The following is a 27,009-nucleotide window of genomic DNA, read 5'->3' on the forward strand; positions in this document are numbered from 1 at the left end:
ACATCCACAAAATGAATGTGCGAGACGTCAAAGAAATGTGACGATTTAGTGGATTTCTTGAGTTTTTGGGGAATGTTAGATGGGAAAGCGCGGACAATACGGCGGTATGTATTAATCACCCCAGTATCTTGCATTGATCCGATACATTAACGTGAGCGACGTAGTAAAAAAAAAAAACAAGTCTTTTACCAAAAGGGCAAATCACACTGTAGCCTAATGGTTTCTGGGAGCATGGCATTTATTCCCAGCACTGTATAATCTTTGCACACAACACAAAGTAGCGTTAAGTGGTTAGACGCATCCAGAAAACACCATTTGGACTCATTTTTCTTGTAAGCAGCATTAGCAGGCGGGTGGGCGGGAGAGCGGGAGGGCTTGCGGTGTGTTGTGCCAACCTTGTTGTTGCCGTAGGCCATCTCCATGGCCTCCACGGACAGAGAGCACAGGGCGTTGATCAGGTGGTGCAGGGACACGTCATCCAGGTACCTGCCAGCCACAAACACACAAACACACCGCTTGAACTCAGCGAGCCGGCGGATGTCAATATGTTTGGGTTCAACCCGGATCAGCTTATGATTTTAAGGTTTACCGAAGCCAAAAAAATTTAAGGCATGCGAGGCATGCGAAACAAGACAACATCAAATCACCAGACAATGTTGGTCATTTATATTTTTCTACCTCGCCTGGTTCAAGCACACATAACAGAGCCCATGCCCAACAACGGTTCCATAACCATTGCTCCAAAACCATTGGCCCAGGAACACACGCCCCCTGCCGTCAGCTCTCAACCATTGGTCAAGAAAGAGGGTATGACAGAAAAGGCTGTGACTATTGGTCTTTATCCATGAAGGGGCGGGGCTTACTGTGAGCTCTCAAACAGCCTGGATAGGACGTTGGCGATGATGGGCAGGTCCGTCATGACGGCCGTGGTCAACACCTAGGCAAACACAGCAACGGTTTGTTCACGGGTGTGTGCGTATGCTGCAGTCATGACTCGTGCCTCAAGCCAAAGGACAGCTTGTGCCGACACAGCTTTTTATTTTTCTACACACTGGACGGGAACACGGGGGACTAGGTCTGCTCGATCATGTAAAAAAAAAAAATCACACATCAAGATTATTTTGGTCAATATTAAAAACAGGATTATTCAAACGATTTTTTTTTAGTTTGACAACTTCAGGCATTTATTCAGTATCTCTCTCCAAAAAAAGCACTTTGTAACAGAGAACTTTGAGATTTCCCCTTAAAAAAATACACAATTTTTTCGCAATGAAAATAATGCACAAATATGTATCCAGCTGTTCCATAAAAAAAATCATGAATAAAATAAAAATGCAAAAAAATATTTTAACTTGATTATATTAGTTTGGAGTGCGTTTGTCCCAAAAAGGGACAAACGCATCAAAATTTGATTGATTGCACAGCCCTACGTGGGCCCATACGATGATATAAATGAAATCCCTGGTGGGCGTGGCATTACAGTTTGTAAGGCTAACGACAGGTGTGGGTGGGTGAAGGGTTTGGGGCCCGACCCCGCAGTCACCCCACACACAGTGATGCAGAGCGGTGGGACGGAGACACTCACAGTGCTGGGTCCTTCCGCGGCCCGCCCGGGCTTCAGAGCCCCCCCGAGGCCAGGCTTCAGGCCCAGGATCCACACCAGGTGCTGGCGGGGGGGGGGGGGGAAGAGGGAGGCAGACGTTAGCAGGGCCAAGACGCCATTAAAAAGGCTGGTCCGGCTCCATTAGGAAAGCGATGATACTGCTGGTGCAACACACTTGCTGGAGACAGCTTTTAAGTGTGTTTGGTGTTATGCAAGCCACTTAATGTTGTGGGTATGCATTATTAAAAAACACAATCGTGTAACAAACGTCAAATCGTACCTACAGCACCTTAGTCCAAATGACCACAGCGAATACATTGCATGGAGCGCGTCGTGTGGTGTTGAGGAGGGTGAGGCCGCGGATGGGAGTGTTACCTGCAGCGTGGCCAGCACCAGCTGCCAGGAGGTGCCCAGTACGGCACCGTGACAGTGGGCCAAGTTCAGCAATGTCCGCATGCACTGGATGTTCTTAGCAGTCAGCTGAGACACACACACACAAACACACACACACACACACACACACACACACACACACACACAAACACACACACACACACACACACAGTCAATACAAGGCGTACATCCCTATGCAGACACGTCACAATGCACAATCGATACCCTTCAAGTGCTCTGCTATTGCTTCACTAATGTTGCTCTAAATTATGGAGGACTTATATTAAACACACAAAGTAGGTAGATACCACATTAGATTACCTAACCCAGGGTTTTTCGACCTGCGGTACACATACTGCTGGGGGTACGCAGGGGTACTGCAGGAGGCGGGTGTGATTGAATTCTCGACTCGGACACATTTAAACTAACACCTCTTGTCCACCGCATCCGTTTGTGGCGGATCCCGTTGACTTTGAATGGGGCGGAGCCGCAATGCATTGTGGATCCATCCGTTCCGTTGGATCCGTCGGCGCCGTCAAGAAGTTGAAAAATGTTCAACTTTTCAGGCCGAGACGGATCCGTCGTCCAATCAGATCGCGTATGCTCGGGCTCGGCTGACGGACGCCTCTGCAAAGACTACTCCCCCGTCCGTCAGCCACGCCTTCCGTCATCCGTTGACGGACGGTGCAGTGGGCAAGAGGTGTAATATTATTATAAATAATATAGATAATTGACAATATTGTATTAATATTGTTCAGTAAATATAGAGTATTATGGCTTAATATTATTTTATTTATTTGTTCACTTTTCGCATTCGATCAAATGTCTTCCATTGGTGTATTCTGTTGATTTGCGTTGATTAAATGAACGCACTGGGAGCATAAGCAACGTTGCTGACTTTTATTTCCACTTTTTTTATTTTCACTGGCCATGGCCTTCTTGCAGTAATATTTGTCTATAAAGGGGACACTGGCACTCTTTGCCCAGCAACTGTGCGTGCATTTATCTATTTTTAACGGTTGCTTTTGAGGTGGTCAGCGAAGAGTCTTGATGAAAATGTACACCTGAAATCAAATGTTGGGAACCACTGACCTAACCATTCGCAGCTCATGTGTGAGTCTTCAGTCCAACAAGCTCATGTTTCTCACGTTGTGAGTCATTGACAGCCTTCTCAGTTGGATCAACAGAGGGATGGGGTCAACAAACGGGCACTGAGAGGTCACTTCCTGAGAGTAAAGCTTTGCCAAAAGGGACGGGGGAAGACTCTACTGTACCACTGTTTATAGGAGATCTCTCCTTGTTATATATAGATCCAGAGGACCTTTTAAAAACCGCTTGAAATGTAGCTGGGCTGTGGTACAGAGGAAAAATCCATGACTGCATCCAGAAATGTGGTCTTTTTTTGTATCACTCTCATTGTGAGCATGGAGCTATTTTCTGTATATCTTTGTAGTTCTATTCTCTATATAATTTTAATTCTGCTACATCCTGTTCTTTCTGCTGCGACATCCAAATTACCCATCTGGGATTAATAAAGAACTATCTCCTGTTAACTTAATGGCACTGTGCATTGCTTATTCAACAGTGGATGGAAATTATATGCAGAGACACGCTGCCATATCATGAAAATAGGAGATCTAATAAAAACGAGCAACTAATAAAGAACTGTACCAAACAAAAGAAAGTAAGACGGCACTGACTGAATTCTAAACAATGTAAATTTACCTTACTAAATCCCTGGTGTCGTGATAGAGGCACAGCCGCAAATACAGGGTGAATGCAATCGTGACATTCACCATGACAGCAAACAGCAGAATACAACGTAAAACATGAACCCGAATATGATTATCACGAGTTGTTTCTGTTTCTTGAGGAGTCAGCCCTTTCAAGGAAAAAGTTTGGCAATCGTTGCTCTTTTCCAAGTTCTACGGCGTAAATTAGCAGTGGCAAGTTTTAGCTCGCTGTGAATTTACGTTTCAAAAAAATTCATGGAAGCCTTTTCCGCTACATATTGTATTAAATATTGATCCTTATGACTTTGCTTGGCTACAGAAGACCTCAGGGATTCCTTATCTGCTGGTTAGCTGCACCAGCTGACTTTTCTCTGTGATATGACGACTCAAGCTCCATCTCACTGTTGCCTTCTTGGAACACCGTCAATCCACAATGTCAAGGAAGACTTTCCTGCTCTAGCCGCCCTAGCTCACTCTCCTTTGTGATATGAGGACTCAACAACTGGAAGTACACTCCAGCTGACATGGGAATAGAGTCTGTCAAGTTTGTCATGTAATGTAGGGTATTTTAAGGTGAACCGACATCAGGAAACACTAACCAGGGTAGAATGGGAAGAGATAACATGTTCACAATGACACTGGCTGATTACTTGACATTAACATTCGCTTAAAATGAGCATACAACCAAACAAAATAAAAATTGGGCTAATTAAAATGATATCCAGGTATGTGACAGAACATTTTCCATCATGAGTGCGAGTGCCTAAGTGTGTGTGTGTGTGTGTGTGTGTGTGTGTGTGTGTGTGTGTGTGTGTGTGTGTGTGTGTGTGTGTGTGTGTGTGTGGCTCACCACCACGGTGCCCTGGGGCTGGGCTGTGAGGGGTTGTCCGACCGCCACAACCTGCTGGTGGGACTCACTGGAGGGACTGATGATCTGCACAGTCTGGCCCTGGATGGAGTAGGCTGCAATCACCACACACACACACACACACACACACACACACACACACACAAAAACACACACAGTCAATACAAGGAAGGCATGGTTTGCAAACACATGTTTACAGGCTCTTGAAAATCCACAGAGCATAGCATCGCGAATAGGACAATTCGATAGGAGTCCGCTTAATTAAGGTCAAGGAAAACAAACAGCGCAGGCCCAGTGCCAATTTGGCCTTCATCTCTTCTGGCTTGTATGCAGAACAAGGTTGTGTGTACTCCCTTTAAAGCACCTACATGGTGTGTGTGTGTGTGTGTGCGTGCATTAATCAGTGGGCATACAAGTGTTTAATGAGGGAAGGTGTGTCTGTGTTTGTGGTTGTGTGCGTGGTTGTGTGTGTGTCTGTGTCTGTGCATGTGCGCTTGTCTGTGTGTGTGTGTCAGTGTGTTTGTGTGAGAAGCTTTTTGCATAAGTGATTGATGTGAAGTGTGTGCCGGTGTGAATTAAAAGCAATTAAAAAATGTGTTTTGGATGAAAAGGTGTAAATCATGTGCCCTATGATGGCTCATTATCCTTGGGGTTTTCCATATAAACAGGCTGTAGTAGACGTAGGATTCAAAATGTTAATTACATAGAGAGGCTAACACTGGAGCGTAGTGGGTAGACCACATTTCTTTAATACAAGTTAATCCAATGGGTTGTGAACTTCACATTCACAGACAATTACACCCAGAGACAAAGACAGAGGGAGAGAGACGAATGAGGCAGACCTTTGCTGTGGGGGGAGAGAGAGAGAGAGAGAGAGAGAGAGAGAGAGAGAGAGAGAGAGAGACAGACAGACAAGAGAGTGACAGAGAAAGAGAGACAGACAAGAGAGAGACAGAGAGAGAGAGAGAGAGAGACCTTTGCAGAGACAGACAGACAGAGAGAAACAGAGAGAGACAGAGAGAGAGAGAGCGATCGGGGCAGACCTTTGCTGTAGAGGCTGGAGGTGTTGCTGTTGAGCACGGTCAGGGCGTAGTGCGGCGGCAGCGAGGCCTTGCAGATGGCGGTTATGAAGGCGTCCCGCGGCGTCACCAGCCCAAGGCGGCCGCACAGCGACGCCATGGTCAGCTCCGCCTTCAGGATGTTCTCTGTGGCCGTCTCGTCCGTGCTGGGGGAGGCGGAAGGTACAAGCTTAATGACCATGTGGTAACTTAGATATGGAGCTGATGGTACAAACGACTAAATAATTGAAGGGGAGACCTTTTAAGTGATACCGGCCATAGGCATCGGCAGTGTGTGTGTGTGCATACTCATGCACACTGCATTTGTACAACCCACATTGATTTACTCTCTATACTATCTCATATCCGACCTATTTACTAATATGTGCATACTGCATCTATACCTGTAGTGCTTCTCTTCTAATGCACTGTATATATCCTTAACTGTTTATACCGGTCTATACTGTTCCTACTGCCTATACACCTATAAAATCTAATGTTGCGTTTCAAAGCTGTGTGTGTGCGTGCGTGCGTGCGTGCGTGCGTGCGTGGGTGCGTGCGTGCGTGCGTGCTACCTGGCGTCCAGCAGGAGAGACAGGGCCGCCAGCAGGCCGCACCAGCAGGCACTGACCATCTCCTCCCTCACCTCTTGGCAGCCTGGGATGGATGCGACAGCGGGGTTATGGTCATGGGGCTTTGTGAGCCCGTACCGCAGAAGAATGGCTGCAACTCATTCGTTATTGTCAGTTCCTTCATTCGACGTAGTACGGAGCAGAGTATGGAACAGAGCATTGTTCAGGAATGCAGGAATAATTTTGGCCACTGGGGGGCAGACAAGTGCTTGTGCTCCAATAGACCTCCGAAGAATAAGTCCCGCCTCCGAGGCTCTTAGTTCCATGTTTAAATGTCTATGGAAAATAACATGGGGGTTTTGAATGATCGTACGTGACAAACTCTGAAGGTGGCGAAGAAGTAAAAGCTGCTCAGATTTTGAACTACACACTTTTTCCACCTAGATTCCACTTGGGTTTTGGATTGTCGGTGCCGTTAAAGTAGTTAACTATTATGAAGAAGCATTACGCTAACGCAGATCTGCGCTGACTTAGGACGTCACGACTCTCCCAGTCAAGGTTGCATCGCAACGGCAATGTTTCATAGTTTGTCTTCACCGAAATGGCACCAGAGCCCGCCTACGGAGGGCGTGGCACCAACGCTGCTCATCCGTTCACGCGTGAAATGACAATCACGTTAGGTTGAGAATGGTTGCGAGCAACTCCCGCCTCCCTAACAAGTATGACGTATGAAGTCTGCGCGGATCAGTTAGCATTTATAATAGTAAACTACTTTAACAGCCCCGACAATCCAAAACCCAAGTGGAATCTAGATGGAAAAAGCGTGTAGTTCAAAACCTGAGCAGCTTTTACTTCTTCGCCACCTTTTGTCCGCACGAGTTTGTCACGTACGAGCATTCAAAACCCCATGTTATTTTCCATAGACATTTAAAGGAGACATATTATGGTGTTTTCCCAACAAGTAAACATAGCATTTGAGTTCCAGAAAACATGTTTTTAAAGCTGTTTGCTGGAAATAGCTTTTAGGAAAAAAAATATCGTCCGCTATTCCCCTCTGTTATTTGCTATGCAAATGAGCTGCTGCCCATTGACCAATGAGCTGTCAGACTGAACGACAGCATGGAGGAGAAGGGATTGTTGCCGTTTGCTGACTCCTGGAGCTCTATATCTGTATAATATAATATAACATAATGATAATATTATATACGGGTATTTATATAATACATCTAACATCACGGCCAAAAGCTATGTGCGCCTCGGATGATATTATGAATAATAAAGACTGTGTCTGACGTCTCTGGTACTTCCACAAGTAAAGACTCGTAGTGGGGGATAAGCAGCCGGCGGACAAGCAGCCCTGGCTGGGGGAACTCGGCGGCAGTCCGGCAGCTCAGCTCCGGGAGTACAATCCCTTTCTACTCCATGTCTCCTCCTCCCGACTTCCGCCGAAGCTTCGGCGGCAGCTCCGGCTGGATGAGCTCGGCGCCAGAGAAAGGGATTGTACTCCCGGAGCTGAGCTGTAGGGCTAGCAACACCCCAAATCCCAGGAAAAGTGCTGTTTTCATAATATGTCCCCTTAAAACATTGAACCAAGAGCCTCGGAGGCGGGACTTATTCTTCAGAGGTCTATTCATATTCAAAAATCCTTGCAGATCATGTGGCTTAGTTAGACATCATGCATTCATACCATCAATATCTGACAATGTATGCAATGTCAATGGAATAAAATATGAACAAATTTGTAATAACTGCGAAGGCTGCGTATGGTTAAGATTACACTATAATACTTTATTAATGGAGAAGGAGATTGTTATTCCCACCATTTCTGTGCTCAAGATCCAATAATAATAATAATAATAATTCACATACAGAATAGAAATTAAATAAAGTCAAAATACAGACATTAAATACAGATAATAAAGAAAGAGAAAGAAAAAGAAAAAAAAAGAAAAAGAAATAAATTGATTTCTTTTGTTTTTCCTCAGAAAGTTATCGTTTGATTTTGCTTATTTTTTAAGTTTTTAAAACACAAAATGGTCATCAAATATAAAAAACACGTAAAGCAAGCAACCAAATGCCTCAAATGCTGAGACAAAACACTGGCCCCTTAAACACGAGCCATTAAGATATGACAAAGACGCGGTGCCACAGGGCCACTCACCGGGCTGGGCCTTCCACTGCTTGTCGGGGTGGACCTCCCGGTGCTGGCCGGCCTCCTCCTCCTCCCGGCCCAGCTCTCTCTCTATCATGGTGGTGATGCCCCGCACCAGGTCCAGCAGGGCGCTGAAGGCCACCGACATGGCGTAGCCCTCCGGGATGGAGGGGGGCTCCACCTTGTCCAGCATCTCCAGGCTGTGGGGACACGAGACGGGGTTAACCTCAAGGGGAACACCGGAGGCCCGACGTGGACCGGTTCTGGGGCAGGGGTCCGGTTCTGTGGCACGGGTCCGCGTTGATCGAACACGGTCGATGGAAAGAGTGGATCCCAAAGAATGAGAGTGATTTTTTCAATAGACGTTTTACTGTGTGATGTTTTATCTAATTACAATTACAATCAGGGCATTTAGCAGACGCTTTTATCCAAAGCGGCTTACATTGGTTAATACACACATTGACCCACCGACGGCAGGGTCAACCAGGCAAGGCGACAGCCAGCTCGTCAGGAGCAGTTAGGGTTAAGTGTCTCGCTCAGGGACACATCAACACTCCTAGGAGGAGCTGGGGATCGAACTAGCAACCTTTCGGTTACAAGCTCTACCTCCTGAGCTAAGCCGACCCGTCGGCTAAGCCGACCCGACGGCTTAGGTCAGGAGCTAAGGAACTTTATCCATCTGTGCCGCGTGTCTTATTGTAGTAGTTACTACCAGTCGTCTTATTTATTCTGTCCGTTAAGTCTTTTTTATTATTGCCTCCTGCTTCCGAAAGATGCTAAAGAAATACTTTTTTTTAATCTTTTTTATTATTAAGCAGCTCTCGAAACTCAAAACTGATATAGGCTTTTTAGTTTTGCATTAAAATATGTGTTTGCACTGGCATATATAACTTTACAATTCTCTTACAAATGATTGCATTTTCTTGAAATGTATTTTTCGTAGTAATTTTTTGTAGTATTCATGCGTATGTTAAGCACTATTGGGCTTTGGGTTGCCTTTCACTGCCCTACGGTGGGATGGTTTGATTAGAATTGGCGGTTTGGTTGGAGAAAGAACACATAATAAATTAATATACACTGCTTTAGCTTGTTAGTGCACTGGGCTGTATTACTGTATTGCATAACATTAATGCAATGCCGACAAGTCAGGTCTTTCTGTCCTTCAGCCAAAATGAGTATGTGTTTGTATTAAGATTGAGTTAAAGAGTCCGTTAACACGACAGATATGAGGCATAGAGAACACAGTTAAAAGGAAATACATGCTTGTGTATTAGATAACAAGTCTATGGTATCCGGGTAGCAGAAAACACTTTGCTGCTAATGCATTTTCTAGGTACAACCTTGGAATTAATACATTGAGATCAGCACTTGCAAACAGCAAGCAATGACTATTTATGTCCCAAATCAAATCATTAGTAAAAACTTCATCCCTGCTGATGAAAAGGGATCAAACTGAATAAACTCAGATCAAAGTCAAATCAAAGTGTTCACGTTGACATATATCCTATTATCCAACCTTCTGTGTTAACCAATTACACCCATGTACTCTCTCAACTGGCACTGGTCCTAATTCCAGCTAATAAGCACTATTTAGCAGAGAGAGAATGATAATAATGAAAGAGAGTTAGGGGAAATACAATAAAAACATAAGTTTCCAGAAATTGATTGCATTTTTGGACTATTTCCTTTTGAAATTTTGATTAATCTATTTTTGTGCTTTGGCAATGAGAATGCCAATGAAACCCAGTCAGTCAGACAGACAGACAGACAGGCAGGCAGACGGGTCAACCATGCTTACTAGGTGGCCTTGGCGCTGCCCTGCACACTGACGGTCATGAGGGGGATCCAGGTGCCTCGGTACTCAAAGGCCGCCTGGGTGGGGACCCCGCTCCCTGCCACCCCGGACCCCGGGGCCCCCTGAGAGGCACCTTGGGCCCCGGCTCCTGCAGCACCTGCACACACAGACACACACACACACACACACAGACACACAGAGAGAGAGAGAGGTTCGGTTCGAGAGAGGTACATAGAATCAAAGCAGAAATCTGGAAAAGCGCTAAACTTATAACGTAGTTCACATAGAAGTAGAGGAATGAAGTAAGGAATGCAGCATAAAGATACAGAATTCCACTCTACAGATCCATACTTTCAACACTTTCATTACCAAATCCCAAATCGCTCCTCCACCATTCATTCAAGGCCTATGTAGGCATCATGTCTACTCCGGACCAGCACCAGGGGGTGTGTCCGGGTACGGGGCGGGGGGGGTTGGGTCTGACCTGCGGCTGTGTTGGTGGTGGCAGGGTTCCCGGCGTTGGGAGTGATGAAGAGGGACTGGATGAAGGAGCCCAGGGCGTTGACGATGTCCCTGAACACCTTGGTGGAGTGGGGCTTCATGTCGTACGACTGGCAGAAGGACCTGGAGACGACACGCACAACACTATAGTTATCCAAAGTTATCCAGCTCACAGTGAGTTCGCTTTTTTTTGTATGCACAATATATGCAAAAAAAATAAGGGTAAAGACATTTAAAAGTAATCCTCATTGAAAGTGTTTGTTTGATTTTTCACCGTTTTTGGACAATTGACCAAATGCATCATTTATGGATGATGCCCTTTTTATTTAATCTTGTTGATTCTCACTGGGAACGGTTCCCGCTACAACGTCAAGACCAATAAGTGGGACTTATTTCCCCAGTGGCCATCTTGGTTCCATCTCGGTTCTAGCACTAATTCCCCCACCAGGCTATCGTTTGGAAACAAGACGCCCGCCAGGTGAATAAGGCCCATGAGCCCAGCTGATAACAATGGGGGATTAGTGCGGTTTCAATTGACCCCTGCGGCCCACCTTAGCAGATGGGGATGAACACACAGTCTGTGCACCGACTCCACGGCCACCGCCCTGAGCCACTGGGGCTTCTCTCCGTCCAGGAACTTCACCAGCAGAGACAGGAAGATCTCACACTCCGTCACCTGCGACAAAGACACACACACACACACACACACAACACACGGCTCGGTTCCCTCTCAAGTTGCAGACACCGCGGCGACTATGCGCTTGCTGCTTCCTGCATAATCACCGTGAAGCCCGAGAACAGTCAAATGAGCCATGGACCATTTCACACCTAATCACACGTCGTCTATCGCTCTCTCTCTCCCGCTCTCACTCTCTCCCTCCCTCTGTAAATAAATGCCCCCTGGAGCATTGGAGGCAGCTGGTTTGAGTCGATGCAGGTGGTCTGGGTGTGGGGGGGTGGCCATCCCTACTAAATCTGACGGTCGATAGGATTTGAACTTCACAATCTCGATGTGAGACTGGCGGTAACCTCCACACAATTTGTTCTTCAGCAACCCACTCCACATTTTTCAGATCTTACATTGTACAATACTCGATATAACATAGTATTAATATGTTTAGTGTACGAGTTATAGTGTGTGTAAGTATGCGTTTGTATGTAATTTATCTATTTGTTTGAGCATGTGGCTTGTAGATTTGATCTTTTTTGGTAAATGTACACAAGGCTCTCTTGGAAAAGAGTTCCCCAAACGTGATAAGACTTCCTGCTACAAATAAAAGGACACAAATACAAATGATACGACATGTCCATGTCTGGACCCGACACTGGTCAAGGCGGGGGGGAGGTGGCGCTCTCACCAGCAGGCTGTAGAAGTGCTTGATGAGGACCCAGACCACCCGCAGCAGCCTCATGCAGATGGGGAAGTAGGGCTTCTCCACGGGGGGCGGTGAGGCCGAGCTGCCTCCACCGCCACCGCCGCTGCTGCCCTGACGGAACTTGATGTTGGGGGAGAACAGCTTGATGACCAGGGGGCAGACGCGCTCCTTCAGCAGGAAGCTGAACTCCTGGTGCTGGGGGAGAGACGCACACGACCGACCGGAGGTTTCAGTTCTTTATTTCTTTTTTTTTAATGACCCACCTGAGCTGCACCTATGCATCGAGATTCAACTCTCAGAAGACTTTCAGTGTTAATTACGACCGCCTTAAAGGCTGCATCAGCGATTCTAGGCTGAAACACAAATCATCACATGCATCCGATCATAAGCAGGCCGTCGAAAAGACGCGTCTCTGTAGGCAGCCTGTGCGCAGAGAGCGCACACAAAAACAAATGGTACTACCGACCGCTCAAAACCAAAATAACTAGTATTCCAACCAATCACCGCCAAGGGGTGGTTGTTGCGGGGTTTTGCGCTGCGTTCATGATCGTTTTTCCTGGATGCACCAAACGCGGACGGGAGGGGCGAGCTGGCTCTGTTTGTTTGGGATCTCACTTCAAATACCCACAGACGTGACGTCGCCCGACATCGCTGATACAACCTTTAAAATGGCCCAGAGTAACCAAAATAAAAGAATGGCCCGAGTTTGTGTGACAACATGATGAAAACGATGCACCAAGCCCATTTCATATAGACTGTATCCGTCCGTCAATCAATGAATTGAAGCGCTTGTCGCGTCACGAGGTTTAAGGTGGGGGCTGCTGTGTGCTACCTGCAGGAAGACCGCGGGGAAGTCGTTGAGGACTGACTCCAGCAGCTCCAGGCCGAAGGTCCGGGTCATCTCCGTCATGCCCACCAGCCAGTAGGGGGCGTCTGCGTTCACTAGCTGGCACAGGTCCTACGCACGCAATGACGCACAACCACATTCAATCACACACACATTAATTAGGCCTGGTGAGATTTATATGTGAGGAGGAGACCTACAGTCTTTAAGTGACTAAGAGAGCCACCGCATTTAAGTGTCTAGTTTCATGGTTTGATCTGGGTCTCTTTGATCATTTATTATGGTGTGCAAAGCGTAATAAAACATTAAAAGGCTCCATCTTTTGAAGAGGTTGTGTTATTGAGAGAGCACTCATTAACCCTCAGAAATCATTGCTGTACTGTATTTTTAAAGTGGTAAGAGGGCAATCAGCGCCCATTTCCACATGGTAGCACGCTCTTGGCTTCAATGAACATGACTCCCTCTGCTGATAAAAACACAGACTATAGAAATGTTGAAGTGCGGTGGAGAGCTGGCTCCCCCTGGTGGCTGTACCTGGAACAGCATGTAGGCATCCTTCGCACTGGGCCTGAGTGTGCTGACAGACCTCCTGTTGGTGTTGCCCTGGATGGGAGGGGGCTGCTCCAAGATACCTGGAGACGAGAGAGGATGTGAGACAGGGAGACATGGGGAATGGGTCATGTGGGGGAGAGAGAGAGGGAGAGGGAGATATTAGATGTAACTTTATTAGTTTCAATAGCTTTTCATAGTGGACTACTTAACATATTGATGGTATTTTAACTTTAGCTTTTTTTTATGGTCTTAGTTCCTATGCCAATACAGATTTTTAAATAAAACAGAGAGCGAGAGAGAAAAGAGAGTGAGAGATTTGGAAAAGGAATAATGGCTGGAGGATTTGGATGACAGATTAATTGCGGTTGGATCTGCATGGATGGATGGGTGGCTGAAGGATGAGTGATGAGATCAAATAGATGAATGGGAGAAGGGGCGTAAGGAGCTGAATAGACGGACTACAAAAGATGAGTAGCGATGGACTACAAAAGATAGAGGACGGCGTGCGCTGTCTGTCAGATTTGACACAGCTGCAAACACATGGCTGTGAAGACACCCACATTCAAACTTGGAGATCGGAACAACCAACACGCTGAAACAAAGAGCATTGAAACCCCTTACACTAATTCACACACACTGATTATCTTTTAAATTTTCACTCTTATTATAATAATAAATAATTAATACTTCAATTATTTTTGGATTTGCAAGATTTGTCTCATAACTCAGAGACTGATTGACAATATGCCTGTGTTATTTCCTGCTGTACTTTCTATTGTATCATTTGAGGAGTAACAATTCCTGTCCACTCCACCTCAAAACTATAATTTGTGTGAGCAATTTTCCCGGCTGGAGCCAAACCATGAGAGCCCCAAAATGGCTACCTCCGCGCTGGAGGTAGCTTCCTCCACTAGGAGGCTCAAAGTGGGCGAGGTGGAAAGGAAAACAAAACATACATGGCGCCTCATTATGTATGCATTAAAGTCAAGACTTGAATCACAGGACGGAGGAGGAGAGGAGCTCTAGGCACTCATAGAGGGAACTATCTTTCATTCCTCTGTGTGTGTGTGTGTGTGTGTGTGTGTGTGTGTGTGTGTGTGTGTTCCATGGTAGATATTGACAGACAGGTCAGATATTGACAGAGATAGAGAGGGCCTAGCTGGAGAAGGGAGGCAACACAGCTTGCAGTAAATGACTTATTTATCCTGAGTTGTGTTTACGCACTTAAACAAGAACACGGAAGAAAAGAAGTCTATCATCCGTGAATTGTGGCGGTGCACACAACCACAAACACACATGCAAACACATTGTGTGCACGTACACCCAGCAATCACACCGCACGCTGGTGGGATCGTATTAGTTTAGGCTGAGGGGGTCTCTTAATTGCCATTTTGATCCTGCTGTTGTATAATTGTGTTTAGTATATGCTACACGTGAACCTCCTAAGACGGCGCAATTTGATTGGTTCGCTCTATCGGGATATTGGGCAATATCCCATGGTTGAGATCTGAAACTCAGGATATTGCGTGACGGTTGTTTCGTCACGCTTATAAAAACAAGTACCGTATTTCCCGCACTATAATGCGCACCGGATTATAAGGCGCACCTTCAATGAATGACCTATTTTAGAACTTTTTTCATAAATAGGGCGCACCGGATTATAAGGCGCATAGCATAGAAGATACTGCAGTCAAACGTTTGACTGGGGATGCGTTATGCATCCACTAGATGCTCGTCACGCGCAACGCAACTGTGAGGACGAGTTGCTGCATTTAGCAGATATAAAACTGGAGCCTTTATGACAAAAAAGTAAAACACAATTACGCAGTTCCAAACCTTAGATTTTTTAAATATCTTGCAAACGTGAATGATACAAAGTAGAGCATCGCACCCTCGAATCTTGTAGTGTGGCCAGTCTTCCGCCCGATTTCCTGGCTCTGTGATCGTATAGTGTGACCTTCCGTGAGTAAGCGCAGTAAAATGCTGTGTGCACTGACTACGATAGCCGTAATGCTGCAAGCGGTGTGGCTTTATCGTAGTCATAGTGAAACATTTTATTATTATTATTCAATTGTTTTTATTGGTTTTTCATACTGAAACATTTTGACAGAGCGCCGTTTACAACCAGTATTGATCAACCAATTAACCAATTGATCCATATATAAGGCGCTACGGATTATAAGGCGCACTTTCGTTTTTTGAGAAAATTACCGGCTTTTAAGTGCGCCTTATAGTGCGGAAAATAAGGTAAACCCCGTCAAAAAGTGTTATCTTGTTTATTTTTGGAGCGTTCACGTGTAGTATGTACTAAAACAATTATTTGCGGAAGGTGAAGTGATTAGTGGGGAATAGCCCCCCCCGAGACCGAATAATTGTTATGTATCGTACCCCTCCGTTCCCCCCCTGTGTCTATCAGGAGCAGAATAATGGCCCGGGTTCAAGCCCCAGCGTGCACAGGCCGACTGTAGGCAACCGTGGACATGCTTGGAAGGCGGGGTCTAAACAGCTGGCGGGGGCGGGGTCTAAACAACATTAAAAAGTAACGAACAGAAACAAAACCCTTTGAATACACAGTTCTCCATGAGCACCAGCTCAAAGACTAACAACCAAATCAGACTTCGATATCGACACCCCCTGACCTCCACTTGAAGGGAAACTGAAAGAGAAACCGAGCGGGTGCAGACGCCGTCGCCCGCTGACCTTTGAACCGGTCGTCCTCGGCGACCATCCTCTCGAAGACCACCGTGACCACCTGCCGGACGGTGGCGGCTGCCGTGTTGTTGGTGATGGTGTCCTTGGTGAAGTGCAGCCGGAAACACAGAACAATGGCCTGGAGGGGGGGACAGCGACAAGGGCAGGGTGAGCCCCTTGTAGTGCGACCTGCTAAGCTAATGCAGTGTGTGTGTGTGTGTGTGTGTGTGTGTGTGTGTGTGTGTGTGTGTGTGTGTGTGTGTGTGTGTGTGTGTGTGTGTGTGTGTGTGTGTGTGTGTGTGTGTGAGACAGTGGGGAATGACCGTGCAGAGTTGCCAGGCTGTTTGACTACCAGCCAAAAGGGGCGAGTGTGTGTGTGCGTGTGCGTGTGTGTGTGCGTGCGCGCACTATTGGAATGCCACTGAGGTAAGAATGATGATGGCAATTGAGGTTACTAATTGTCTAGACCTACAAGTATGTGTGTATGTGAATGAGAGAACGCAAGAGCCATAGAGAGACCGAGAGAGACCGAGAGAGAGACCGAGAGAGAGAGAGAGAGAGAGAGAGAGAGAGAGACCGAGAGAGACAGAGAGAGAGAGCGACAAAGGAAACGTGAGAGAGTAGAGGGCACGGACGAAAAGTGTGGCATGCATGCATTCACTTGTGTATGTGCATGTATATGCATTGGTGTGTGTGTGCCTGTGTATGTATGTCTATGTCCATTCACGTGTGTGAGTGTGTATGCATATCCGTGTGTGTGCATGTGCGTGCATGCATGTCTATTCATGTGCGTGTGTGTGTACAATATGTATGTCTATGCATGTGCGTGAGTGTGTATGTACAGTATATGCATGTGCGTGTACAGTATGTATGTCTAGGGCTGAACGATTTGGGGAAATAATCAAATTGCGATTATTTTGACCGATATTGCGATTGCGGTTTAATGTGAGATTTTTTTTAATTTATTAAGTTCCCTATGTTGTGTATTTTTCACTAAAAAAGAAATAAATCATTCTTTAGTATGACCAACACAACACCGGAAGCAGTCAACATAAAAACTGATATTTCCATTAGGCCAGGCCGATGTGTGGAGATTAATTTACATTATAAACGTCTTTAACTATTGAATTGTAAAATAAAAATAAATGAATCGTACTCATTTCCAGTCAGTAACGGTAACAAATCACTTCTTTTTTTTTTTGAATCGAGCGGTATGCAAATCATTTGTCAATACTGTGTGTATACTCCAGGGTTCTATTACATCGCGATTTCGATTTGAATTTGATGAACCGCTCAGCCCTAATGTCTATGCATGTGTATGTATGAATGTGCACGTGTGCGTGCATGTGCACGTGTCACCTTGGACAGGATCTCGTCATGCACCACCGTGTTGGTGGTGAGAAGCACCAGGACCGTCTGCAGCAGCTTCAGCTCCTCCAGGCCGTTCTCCATCAGCTGCCACAGCATGTTGATGATGTTCCCCGCTGCCGCCTGACACGCGCGCGCGCACACACACACACACACACACACACACACACAGTATTGACATTTACATTTAGCAGACGCTTTTATCCAAAGCGACTTACAATAAGTACATTTGTCAGAAGAGAAACAATATATCGACGTCGGTAGCACTTTCAGATACACACATAAACACAATACCCATTTTGAACACTGTGCCAATGTTACATAGTGTTCCTTTAGGCTACACAAATGCCTTCACAGCAGATGCAAAGGATCAATGACAAAGTAAACAAGCGGCTTGTTCTCTGTAGCTTTTTAAGGGAATCTCTAGCGCGTACGGTGGTGGAACAAGCAGTCCTATCTATTCCTTTCTCCCTTCCTTTGCTTTTACCGTGTGATCCTTATTGCGCACGCACGCAGACACACACACACACACACACACACACACACACACACACACAGCAGCAACAGCTGCAGCATCCTAACACAAGGGGACCAGCTGGTGGAGCCATCTGAAGTGTGGACGTCGACACGCGTCTCCGTACGGCTGCACCGCTGCAGGCTGAGACCGGTCAGCTACGTGTTGACGGGGGCCGTCTCAGACAACACCAGCCGCCACCCTCTGCGATGCTCTCATCTCGGTGGCATGAACCGTGACGCACCAGCCAGCGATAGCACCAGATCATCTAATCTGTACAGAGTGGCTGGGCTGCTGCACATATTCATACATATGGTGGATGAGGGGTCTCTCACACACACACACACACACACACACACACACACACACACACACACAATGTGAAGCGCTGTGGGTGACTTAAAAAGGGCTGCATGAATGCAATGAACGAGGACAATGGGACAATGTTGCATTGGATTCGTTGTATATATATATTTTTACAGGAAGATAATACAATGACATTCTTAAATAAAGCAACTGTGCATGAAAAGTTCTTTAATGCGACACATCCGTTATGGTATGAAAAACCTACACACACAAAATATATAATTTTCATAGATTTTATGCTTCAGTCATGTCCTCCTCCTAGAGGATGAAAAACTTGTGTCCCGCACTTCTACCGAGACGAGCCATGACATCAAGGCACAACCACAGCCGATCCCAGGCACACACCATCCCTCCCAGTGGCACAGCATCAACACCTCCACAATACAGGGGGGGGGGGGGGCAAGAGAAAGGTACCTACACAGTGTTCTTATGAAGTCACTGCAGTCTTGATTCATTTCCCTGCAGTCTGGAGGGCGTTTTGTCTGTAGTGGGTTGTCTGTTCCTGCTACTTATCCAAAGCCCGTTGGAGCAGTCGGAAAACTTTTCCACTTTGGAGCCACCATGCATCACCCGGCTTCCACACCCCCACACTTCCCTGCTTCACCGGTTTGTCGTTTAAGTTGAATTATTCACCGTCAGACGCAGTGCCCGCGACGAATCGGCCATCTGTACTAATCTCCATATTAAATGAAGATCATCAGTCGATGAATGCTTCCGAGAAAACAAAATCATAAAATATACTTTCCGAACCATGTGGCACATGGGTTATTGGTGGGGCAGAAGAGTCTGGTGGTTCAGGGGATTTCGACTCGGACCCCAGTGTCTACCCACAGGCCTCCAGGAGCAAGGTGCCAAGCCCCTACTATCCTATTGACTACATCTTTCCGATGCAATACAAGACTTGTTGGACAAAAGTGTCTGCCAACGACTACATTGTCCATCCTAGTAGTATTCCATGTGGCGACGTAAGGAGATAACATACGTCAACGCAGTCACAGCTGGGCGCCTACTGCCCTGCAGATCCTTCATCACAGAGCCCTACAGAACCGCTCGGTACCATACCATCGCATCATCTGCTCTGTTAACCCGACAAAACCAACTCCTCTGGGGCTTTTGTTTTTTTTTTTAAGACGAGAGACGAGAATAAATGGCTGTGTCGTCCTCATGACAAACTATCAGACTGAACCCCTTCAGGCAGGACCGCATGTGAATCGATCACGGTCGGATGGGACCCGGGTCTATCCGGTAAGCCTGGGGCTTCTGGGTAACGCCTCGACCAATGACTGCAAGGCCATGCCTTCCTGCTGTCAAAAACAGCCATCTGAATGCTTTTGTTGTGTTATCTTGTGTATGGACCCCCCCCGAAGCCTCTCTTGCTATCTCACTGACTAGTCAGGCACAAAGGCTTGAGGCGCTGGCCTGTTGTGGGTCGGTCAAAGTCAGGGTGGAACATGCTTTTTCGGCTTTTATGACCTATAAACGTTATTATAATGATTTATAGTCATGTTTAACCATACTAAAGTGTCAAATAATGACGTACATGCATTTAGACGCATTCCCTGCTGACCGTCTGGGGTGGCTGTGCAGAGCGCTAAACACTAGGGACGCCGGTCGCCATTCACTTGTTCAAATTTCCGGGATTTATCTACGTAGAACAATCCGGATTTTCCATGTATGGCAATGCTGCAACATGCTCCTCCGGAAGGTAACCAATCACAACGGAGTGGGGTTTGCAGGAGGGGGGCGAGGGGGCGGAGAAGGTCGAAGCCGAGTGTTGACAGAGAACGCTGAAAGCGCCCAGATGAGAGGAAGAGTTCCCCGAAAATCTACATCGTTTTTTGTACTGTGATTCGTGTCAGGTTGCTCTATAGGAGTCATTAATAAGAAATTAAGACCAGAAAAGTAGTATAATAGGAGATCTTTAACATCAATCATGGATTGTACACAACCAACCACCATACTGCATACATAAAGGATCGTACGTATTTTGCATGCAGCTAAGTGCCTCATAAATCTTTTGGTTTTGCAATGGACCTTGTATTTGACATATTTGGAATCATTTCCCAAGCCTCGCTGAAGAATCTTGTTGATGATGGACGTCCCATGGTTGTGTACAACCAAGTCATCTGACGTTTCCCTCCCCGCCCTGGCTGGAACATCTGCAGCTGGTTATGAGACCCTCTACCACAGTGAGGCAGTACACCACGTTACAGTGGGGTTTGGTTGTGTTAGCACATCATAAAACATTCATTTTGGTTGTAATCCACACACAGAGCCTCAAAGACTAACGCTTTGGAAAATAAGCATCTGCAAGATGACCAAAATGTCATTCGAAAATGTAAAGGTCTGTTTAAGTTTTATCCAAGTCGGCTAGCTATCGAAGGGCGGACTGCAGGGAGAAAAGTAAGTGTTTAGCCATTTCTCCTTGGAGTCATGCTGTTTTGAAAACGTCATATTAGCCCAAAGCGAATAAGGCCTTGAAACCCACAGCACAGGGCCAGCTCAGTGAGCACAGAATAAAGACACATCAGTCCCCGGCTGAGCAGTAACACAGCACCACCCTGCCGTTTCCACGGCGACAGCAACTCTCAGAGAGTTACTGGGCCCACTTAATCAGCCGTTGAAGTGGGAAAGGTCACACCTCGATTCCCTTAATTGGTGTATGACCAAACGCAAAAACCCTCAAATCCTTCAAATTAGCCAGCTATTAAATGTGTTGTTATTATTTTTATCCTCGGTCAACACCCTACAGGGCCAGTAGGAGGAGAGCTGAGAAAAATAACACATCAGTGTCTGCAGCCCTCAAGAAACCAACAGAACAAGAAGGGTTTTTTTTAAAGGCTTTAAGCCACGACACACTAGATTAGATTAACATATTTAGTTCTAAAATCGCGTCAAGGCAGGACATGAACGGGGCGTGGACGTGTGCTGGTTTGGGACCCACCTCGGAGACCACCTCGTGGGTCATCAGCCTCTGGACGGCGGCCAGGCACAGCTGGGTGATCTTTGGCTCCTTAGTGCCACACCCCATGAGGAAGGGCTGCACCACCTCCGAGCTGTTCTCCTTCAGAGCTGCAGCGGGACACGCACACGCATAGACACACGCGCACACACACAAACGCACACACATGGACACATAGACACACTCATCCATACAAACGCGCACACACAAACACATATATATACACACACACACACACGAACACAAACACACACACAGAGAAACATATGCATGCACAATCGCAAGCATACATGCACATAGGCATAGACAAAACAGACACACTCCCACAAAGACAAATGGAAGCGCACACACACAAATACAAACAAAAAACACACAGATACACATACAGACACACCGATAGGTGCATACACACAAACACAAACACACACACACACAAATGTCAGCGTCAGATTCAATAAGGGTAAGCCGAAGCATCCGTATTCCCATTTTCAACACGACTTCAGCATACAGTCTGAAATGCTGCTTGCGCAACAATTTTGAAGCTCTATCCTTGGACCACATGTCAGCATAGAAGAAATCTCCCTGCTGTATAGGGGCATAGCGAGTGGCAGTGGATATGGTAGCTTTATAAAGGACACTGTGAAGCTGCTCCCTTTCTATAGACCTTTAGAGAGCTATAGCACCATGTCTAGTTTATTACGCAGCCCTCTGATGTCTTCTGATGTCTCCATAGCACTAAGCACATTCAATTGGCTCTGTCTAATACGGATCGTATATTAAATGTGTAAAGCCGTCATGAGTTCGAAATGTCAATAAAACACATCCTCTGCAGTGTTGGTGAATTATTTTCAATGCATGTTGTAATAAAGGGTGGTTTCTTTTATTACAACATCGCTTTTGGTGTGAACGCACCTTTACAGGTTAATAAAGTAAATACTTGGTCCTAGATACTAGGTACTAGTAGCTATTCATTGAGTATTCATAAAATAGGTTAAGAAAAATCTAGGACCCTGCAGAATCATTGTATTGAAATATATCTGTACAATTCTTTATAGTCCTTATCTTTAGATTTCAAGTACAAATTAAACTGGGTGTGAGAAAGACAGCGAACACCAGAGACTAAGGGAGGAATAGAGCAAAAGAGAGAGAGAGGGCAGGAGAGAGAGACTTGACCGTGAGAACAGCTATTCATTTAATCTCTCTCCACAAACCACAGCGATGTTTTTCCACACACCCGGACAAGCACACTCGCACACCCAAACACACACACACACACACACACACACACACTCTTACCTGCGAGAACTTCTGTATTCCTTGCGGCGATCGTCTTTATCTTCACAATGCCCGACTCTGCGGCCTGAAGGATCCAGAAACAAAAAGAGGAGCTGTTCATTAGCTTGTCCAATTTAAGCTTCGGCTAAGTGCTAGCAACAGGTTAGCTTGAAAAGAGAGGGGCTGGAGGTGTACCCCACTGGGGTTCGGGGGGGGGTGTTACTATCAGAGGGCTAGTATCAGGCCTATCATTTTGACAGATTTTGATTTTGTACTGCCGACCACCAGCCATTCCTGCTTCCTGTAATTGACTTCCCTTTTTGCAAAATTATCTTTAGTCTTTCTTTACAGTCATTTGCTAGGAAAAAGCAGCAGAAGCTTGGTTATCTCCACATTTCCTCATTACCTCATGCCGGTATATATACATACAGGCGCTAGCCAGTAAGCTAGTTAGTGTTCTAACCCAGCCTGGAGCATGGGCTATGTGTGCCTTCCCCCGGTGGGGTGTCTGACTGGCTGCAGAGCAAAGCTGAGGAATAGATGGTGAGAAAAATGTCAAGAGAAACCGTGCAGAGGGAGCAAGAGTAGGAGAGAGCGAGACACAGAGAGAGACAGAGAGACACAAAAACACAGACGGACAAACGGACAGACAGACAGAGAGAGAAAGCCAAGGAATGACAATGATCAAAAGCATCAGACAGAGAAAGACAACAAGAAAGAGAAAATAGAGAAAAACAGAGAGCGAAGTCATTGTCAACATGGACTTGTTTAAATCTTTACAACAACTGCAGGGAATGTCAAGAGATGTTTTGTTTCACATACAGTATCCATCCACCTTCCTTCCAAATCTACACCTCCCCTGTCTCTCTCGTCTCTGCCCATCAGCACACCTCTCCTGCTCCACCAATCACATCTATTCACCTCCATGAGCAGTGCTCACATCCTCCTTTGGCCTGCAACACCACACCACGAAGAACACAAGTGTGACTCTCTGGTGTCGATTTGTGTGAGAAACTCACCATTGTTATAATAATATATAATACACCACAGTATAGTATATAAGGCATGATTTATTAAATAACAGCCTGTTGAACTGTTATGTTTCATCGCAAACTGCATATTTCCTCTCCTAACATCTCCAATTCCTGTCCTCGTAATTCCCCATTTCTCGGTTCCTCTGCCAGTAATTGCCCAAGGTCTTTCCCTCAGTGTCCCTCGTGAAACCTCTCTTCAGTCCTCTTCCTTCTGCCTAAGTTGTCTTAAAGTGATGGACAACAAGATCGAAAAATGTCAAATAACCATAAAATATCCTAGTGTGTATGTCCACTACTCAACCTACTGAATATCTTGTCAGGAAAACGTCAAAAAACTCATTCATATTCATCCCAAAGGCAGCTAATAAACTTGGCAAAGTACAGCAGCTGCAAAAGCCACTGGCCGTTAATCTTAACAGCCAGGGGGGAAAACAGACCTGATTCTGAGCCATTGTAACCAAGCAACTAACTTCATTCACAGGCCCCAAACTATCAAAGGAAGACGATATATTAGATTAGTGGAGGGAGGGGGCACAACGGAACAGACATCAATCCATTAACTCTTTCGCTGACGGACCAAGGCAATGAACAAATTAAACCCTGTCTTCAGAGGGAGGTTGAACTCCGGTCACCCTGGCACTTTTATTGAGGTTAAACATAATACTTCCATTGAATTCTGCTGTTTGACATGAGCCTCTCAGAACAGGAACTATATGCACTTCACAGCAGCGGCAAACTTGATTTTGTCGGCCATATGCACCAACCACATAGGTGTTTTGTTTGACCAGCAATAAGGAACAGCCAGGGTGAGGGGGCAAAAATCTGAAACAAAACACTGGTCACCTAGCAACATCCGATAGACAGGTCTGGTGGACTTAAGACAAACTCTGGCCAATGGCCGCACAGTCTTTAAAGTTAATCTTCCATAATGAAAGCCTCAGTCTTTTCATTTGTTCTTCTGAGGAAGCCAACAGGCTTAACATAGCATGGAGACCAAATAATACTCCAGGTTATGCTGAAGTAATAATAAGTTCCTGAACGGCACTCTTCATGCAAATGAGTTGGACGCTACTGACAATGTAGTCATTTTTGCAGCCGACACTTTCATCAAGTGAGTTACAGTAAATAGATACACATCATTTAGGAATAGGGTGAGGTTAGGAATCTTGCACATAGATCATAATGGGTGAGGTTGTGGACATTCAGGGGATCAGGGATCGAACCCAGTTTCGAGTCAAACACTCTCACGACTACATCATTCTAGCTACTGTATTCGGCAATCAACAACTTACTCAGCATTTTTACATTACACTGCCATGGCTTTAATTGAACTAAAGCCATGGCTTTCATGTTATGTCTGACTAAGTATGAGCTTTGGAGAGACAATGACACCATCACAAACCACGGGGGGGGGGGGGGGGGGGGGGGGGGGGAATCCACAGGGGAAGCTGTTTGCTTTTCATAAGGGTCAAGTACGGCATGGACTAGCCTGGCTTCTGTGACCTGGAGTTCTCTTGGGCCTCCTCTTGACGTCAGCTGACACACTATGTTCTGTCTTTTTCAGTGCTTTTGTGAACTGGTCCGTAGCAAGAACTATCGCTCGGGTCGACAGAAATGTGTCAGAATACACATTCACTGCCCATCCAAGGGTAGCGAAGCCAAGTTGAATACCCAAGGCTGACTGATACAGTATCAGTCAATACAACCATATTGTAACGGCACACATTTTTAATGTTTGACAAGGTCATTCAAAAATAAAAAATAAATAGATAAAATGGTATTCTACCACTATATGTTCAACCATATTGTGTCAATTTGGACAAACGGAAAAATAATGATTCGATACGTCAAGCAATTCCCGATTGATGGCGAGTCATGTTAACATCATATTGGTGGTGTTATACTGTGTGGACCAATCTTAGCAGCTGAGTAAGCACTGGCAAGTCCACCAATGATGACATCAGCACCGAGTCTCCAACATCTGCTCATTACAACGTCAGCACAGCAACCTCTGTCAGACTCACTTCCTGTCTTCGTACAAAATGCCCACAAAGTAGTTGACGCAGCACAGCATGTTGCATGCTAAAATAGCATAACTTAAGAATAATGTATAGGATGGATATAAGTTATTCAAGTATATAGAAGGGTGTGGGAACTATCAAGATTGATGGTTGAAATCTGTGACAAAAATACTACAACAACAGCCTATCATACTACAGAAAAGCCTATCATATTGTCAGCTCAGGTTCTGAGTTTCTCGTTCATTGGTAAGTCACATTCATTGGTGTGCGTTACTCTTGTAATAATGGGACTCAGGCGTTGCCAGGCCTTGCAAAGCTACTCTCTAATGCTTCTGCACAGTCTGTGGGGTTTCTAGATAAGATCAACCATATTCGCGATAACCTGAGATCGAAAGCAACATAGACAGAAAGGAGAAAAAGAGTCAAGAGATACAAAGGTAGCTCTACCTTTATCAAACAATGGAACCAGTCCTTTCCCTAAACACTCTAAATAGAGTGTATATGTACGATACTATTTTTGAGTTGTGTGTGTGAGCTTCTGCACTTTTAAAGTTGTCACAAAGAAAGTATTGTTTGGAAAAAAGTGCCTAACATTCAGAAATTCAATATTGAAAACCCAAATTATTAAAGCATTTAAGAGCTTTAATATTTTACCTTCACCACTGCGGCTTTGATTTGATTTGAGGAGATTATTTTCCCATGTTTTCTGGTGTTACTGAGTGGTCAATAAAGAAATGTATGTATTCTATCGGCAGTCAGTGTCCCCATAAACACTGCACAGGAAAGATGACTCTAAAAAGACAGAAATTACTCAAACATTATTCTCTGTTGTGGGAAGAATCATCATGTCATCGCTTGGCGCTATCTGGTTATTCATATAGTATAGGCTATGCAGTGTATGCATTTAAACAGACATATCAAGTTCTATTAGAAGTGTCAACACAAATTAGTACATTTTCCAGCTGCCAGTTTGACCTGTTAGACTTCAATTAGTCGCCCCTGGACATGAATTACCATAGCTGGGTTTGAACTCATTTTAAAGTGCGGTCCTAAAATGCAACCGAGTTCAACAAAGACTCCAACTGAATCTTAGGTTAGTTGTAATGCATTCATTGTGTCTACACTTGAGATAAATATTTATAGTTTTCTTTTATCACAGACACATATATCGGTAGATGTTATTTTCTTTACCTTGACATGTTTCGACGGATATACTTCCGACTTTCTGATGAAGACAGAAGTATATCCGTCGAAACATGTCAAGGTAAAGAAAATAACATCTACCATGTATGTATCTGTGATAAAAGAAAACTATAAATATGAATCTTAGG

The 27,009-nt window shown here is 45.4% G+C and overlaps 1 protein-coding gene across 2 annotated transcripts in view; it reads right to left on the reverse strand.

The window, feature by feature from the left end:
• mon2 (MON2 homolog, regulator of endosome-to-Golgi trafficking) overlaps positions 1-27,009 on the reverse strand; it is a 44,735-nt gene that overhangs the window by 15,221 nt on the left and 2,505 nt on the right. For both annotated transcript variants that reach the window (XM_079743410.1, XM_079743409.1), the window contains exons 2-19: positions 22,645-22,708; positions 21,331-21,458; positions 17,498-17,629; positions 16,148-16,277; positions 13,430-13,527; positions 12,884-13,009; positions 12,034-12,246; positions 11,227-11,351; positions 10,659-10,798; positions 10,178-10,331; positions 8,389-8,579; positions 6,231-6,312; positions 5,641-5,822; positions 4,580-4,692; positions 1,979-2,083; positions 1,586-1,666; positions 864-937; positions 396-486 (exon numbers count right to left, since the gene is read on the reverse strand). In XM_079743410.1, the coding sequence (XP_079599536.1) occupies positions 396-486; positions 864-937; positions 1,586-1,666; positions 1,979-2,083; positions 4,580-4,692; positions 5,641-5,822; positions 6,231-6,312; positions 8,389-8,579; positions 10,178-10,331; positions 10,659-10,798; positions 11,227-11,351; positions 12,034-12,246; positions 12,884-13,009; positions 13,430-13,527; positions 16,148-16,277; positions 17,498-17,629; positions 21,331-21,458; positions 22,645-22,708 (2,229 nt within the window). The remainder of the gene's footprint in view (positions 1-395; positions 487-863; positions 938-1,585; positions 1,667-1,978; positions 2,084-4,579; positions 4,693-5,640; positions 5,823-6,230; positions 6,313-8,388; positions 8,580-10,177; positions 10,332-10,658; positions 10,799-11,226; positions 11,352-12,033; positions 12,247-12,883; positions 13,010-13,429; positions 13,528-16,147; positions 16,278-17,497; positions 17,630-21,330; positions 21,459-22,644; positions 22,709-27,009) is intronic.

The sequence above is a fragment of the Pollachius pollachius genome (assembly GCF_949987615.1).
Source record: "Pollachius pollachius genome assembly, chromosome: 9".
Taxonomy (NCBI): Eukaryota; Metazoa; Chordata; class Actinopteri; order Gadiformes; family Gadidae; genus Pollachius; species Pollachius pollachius.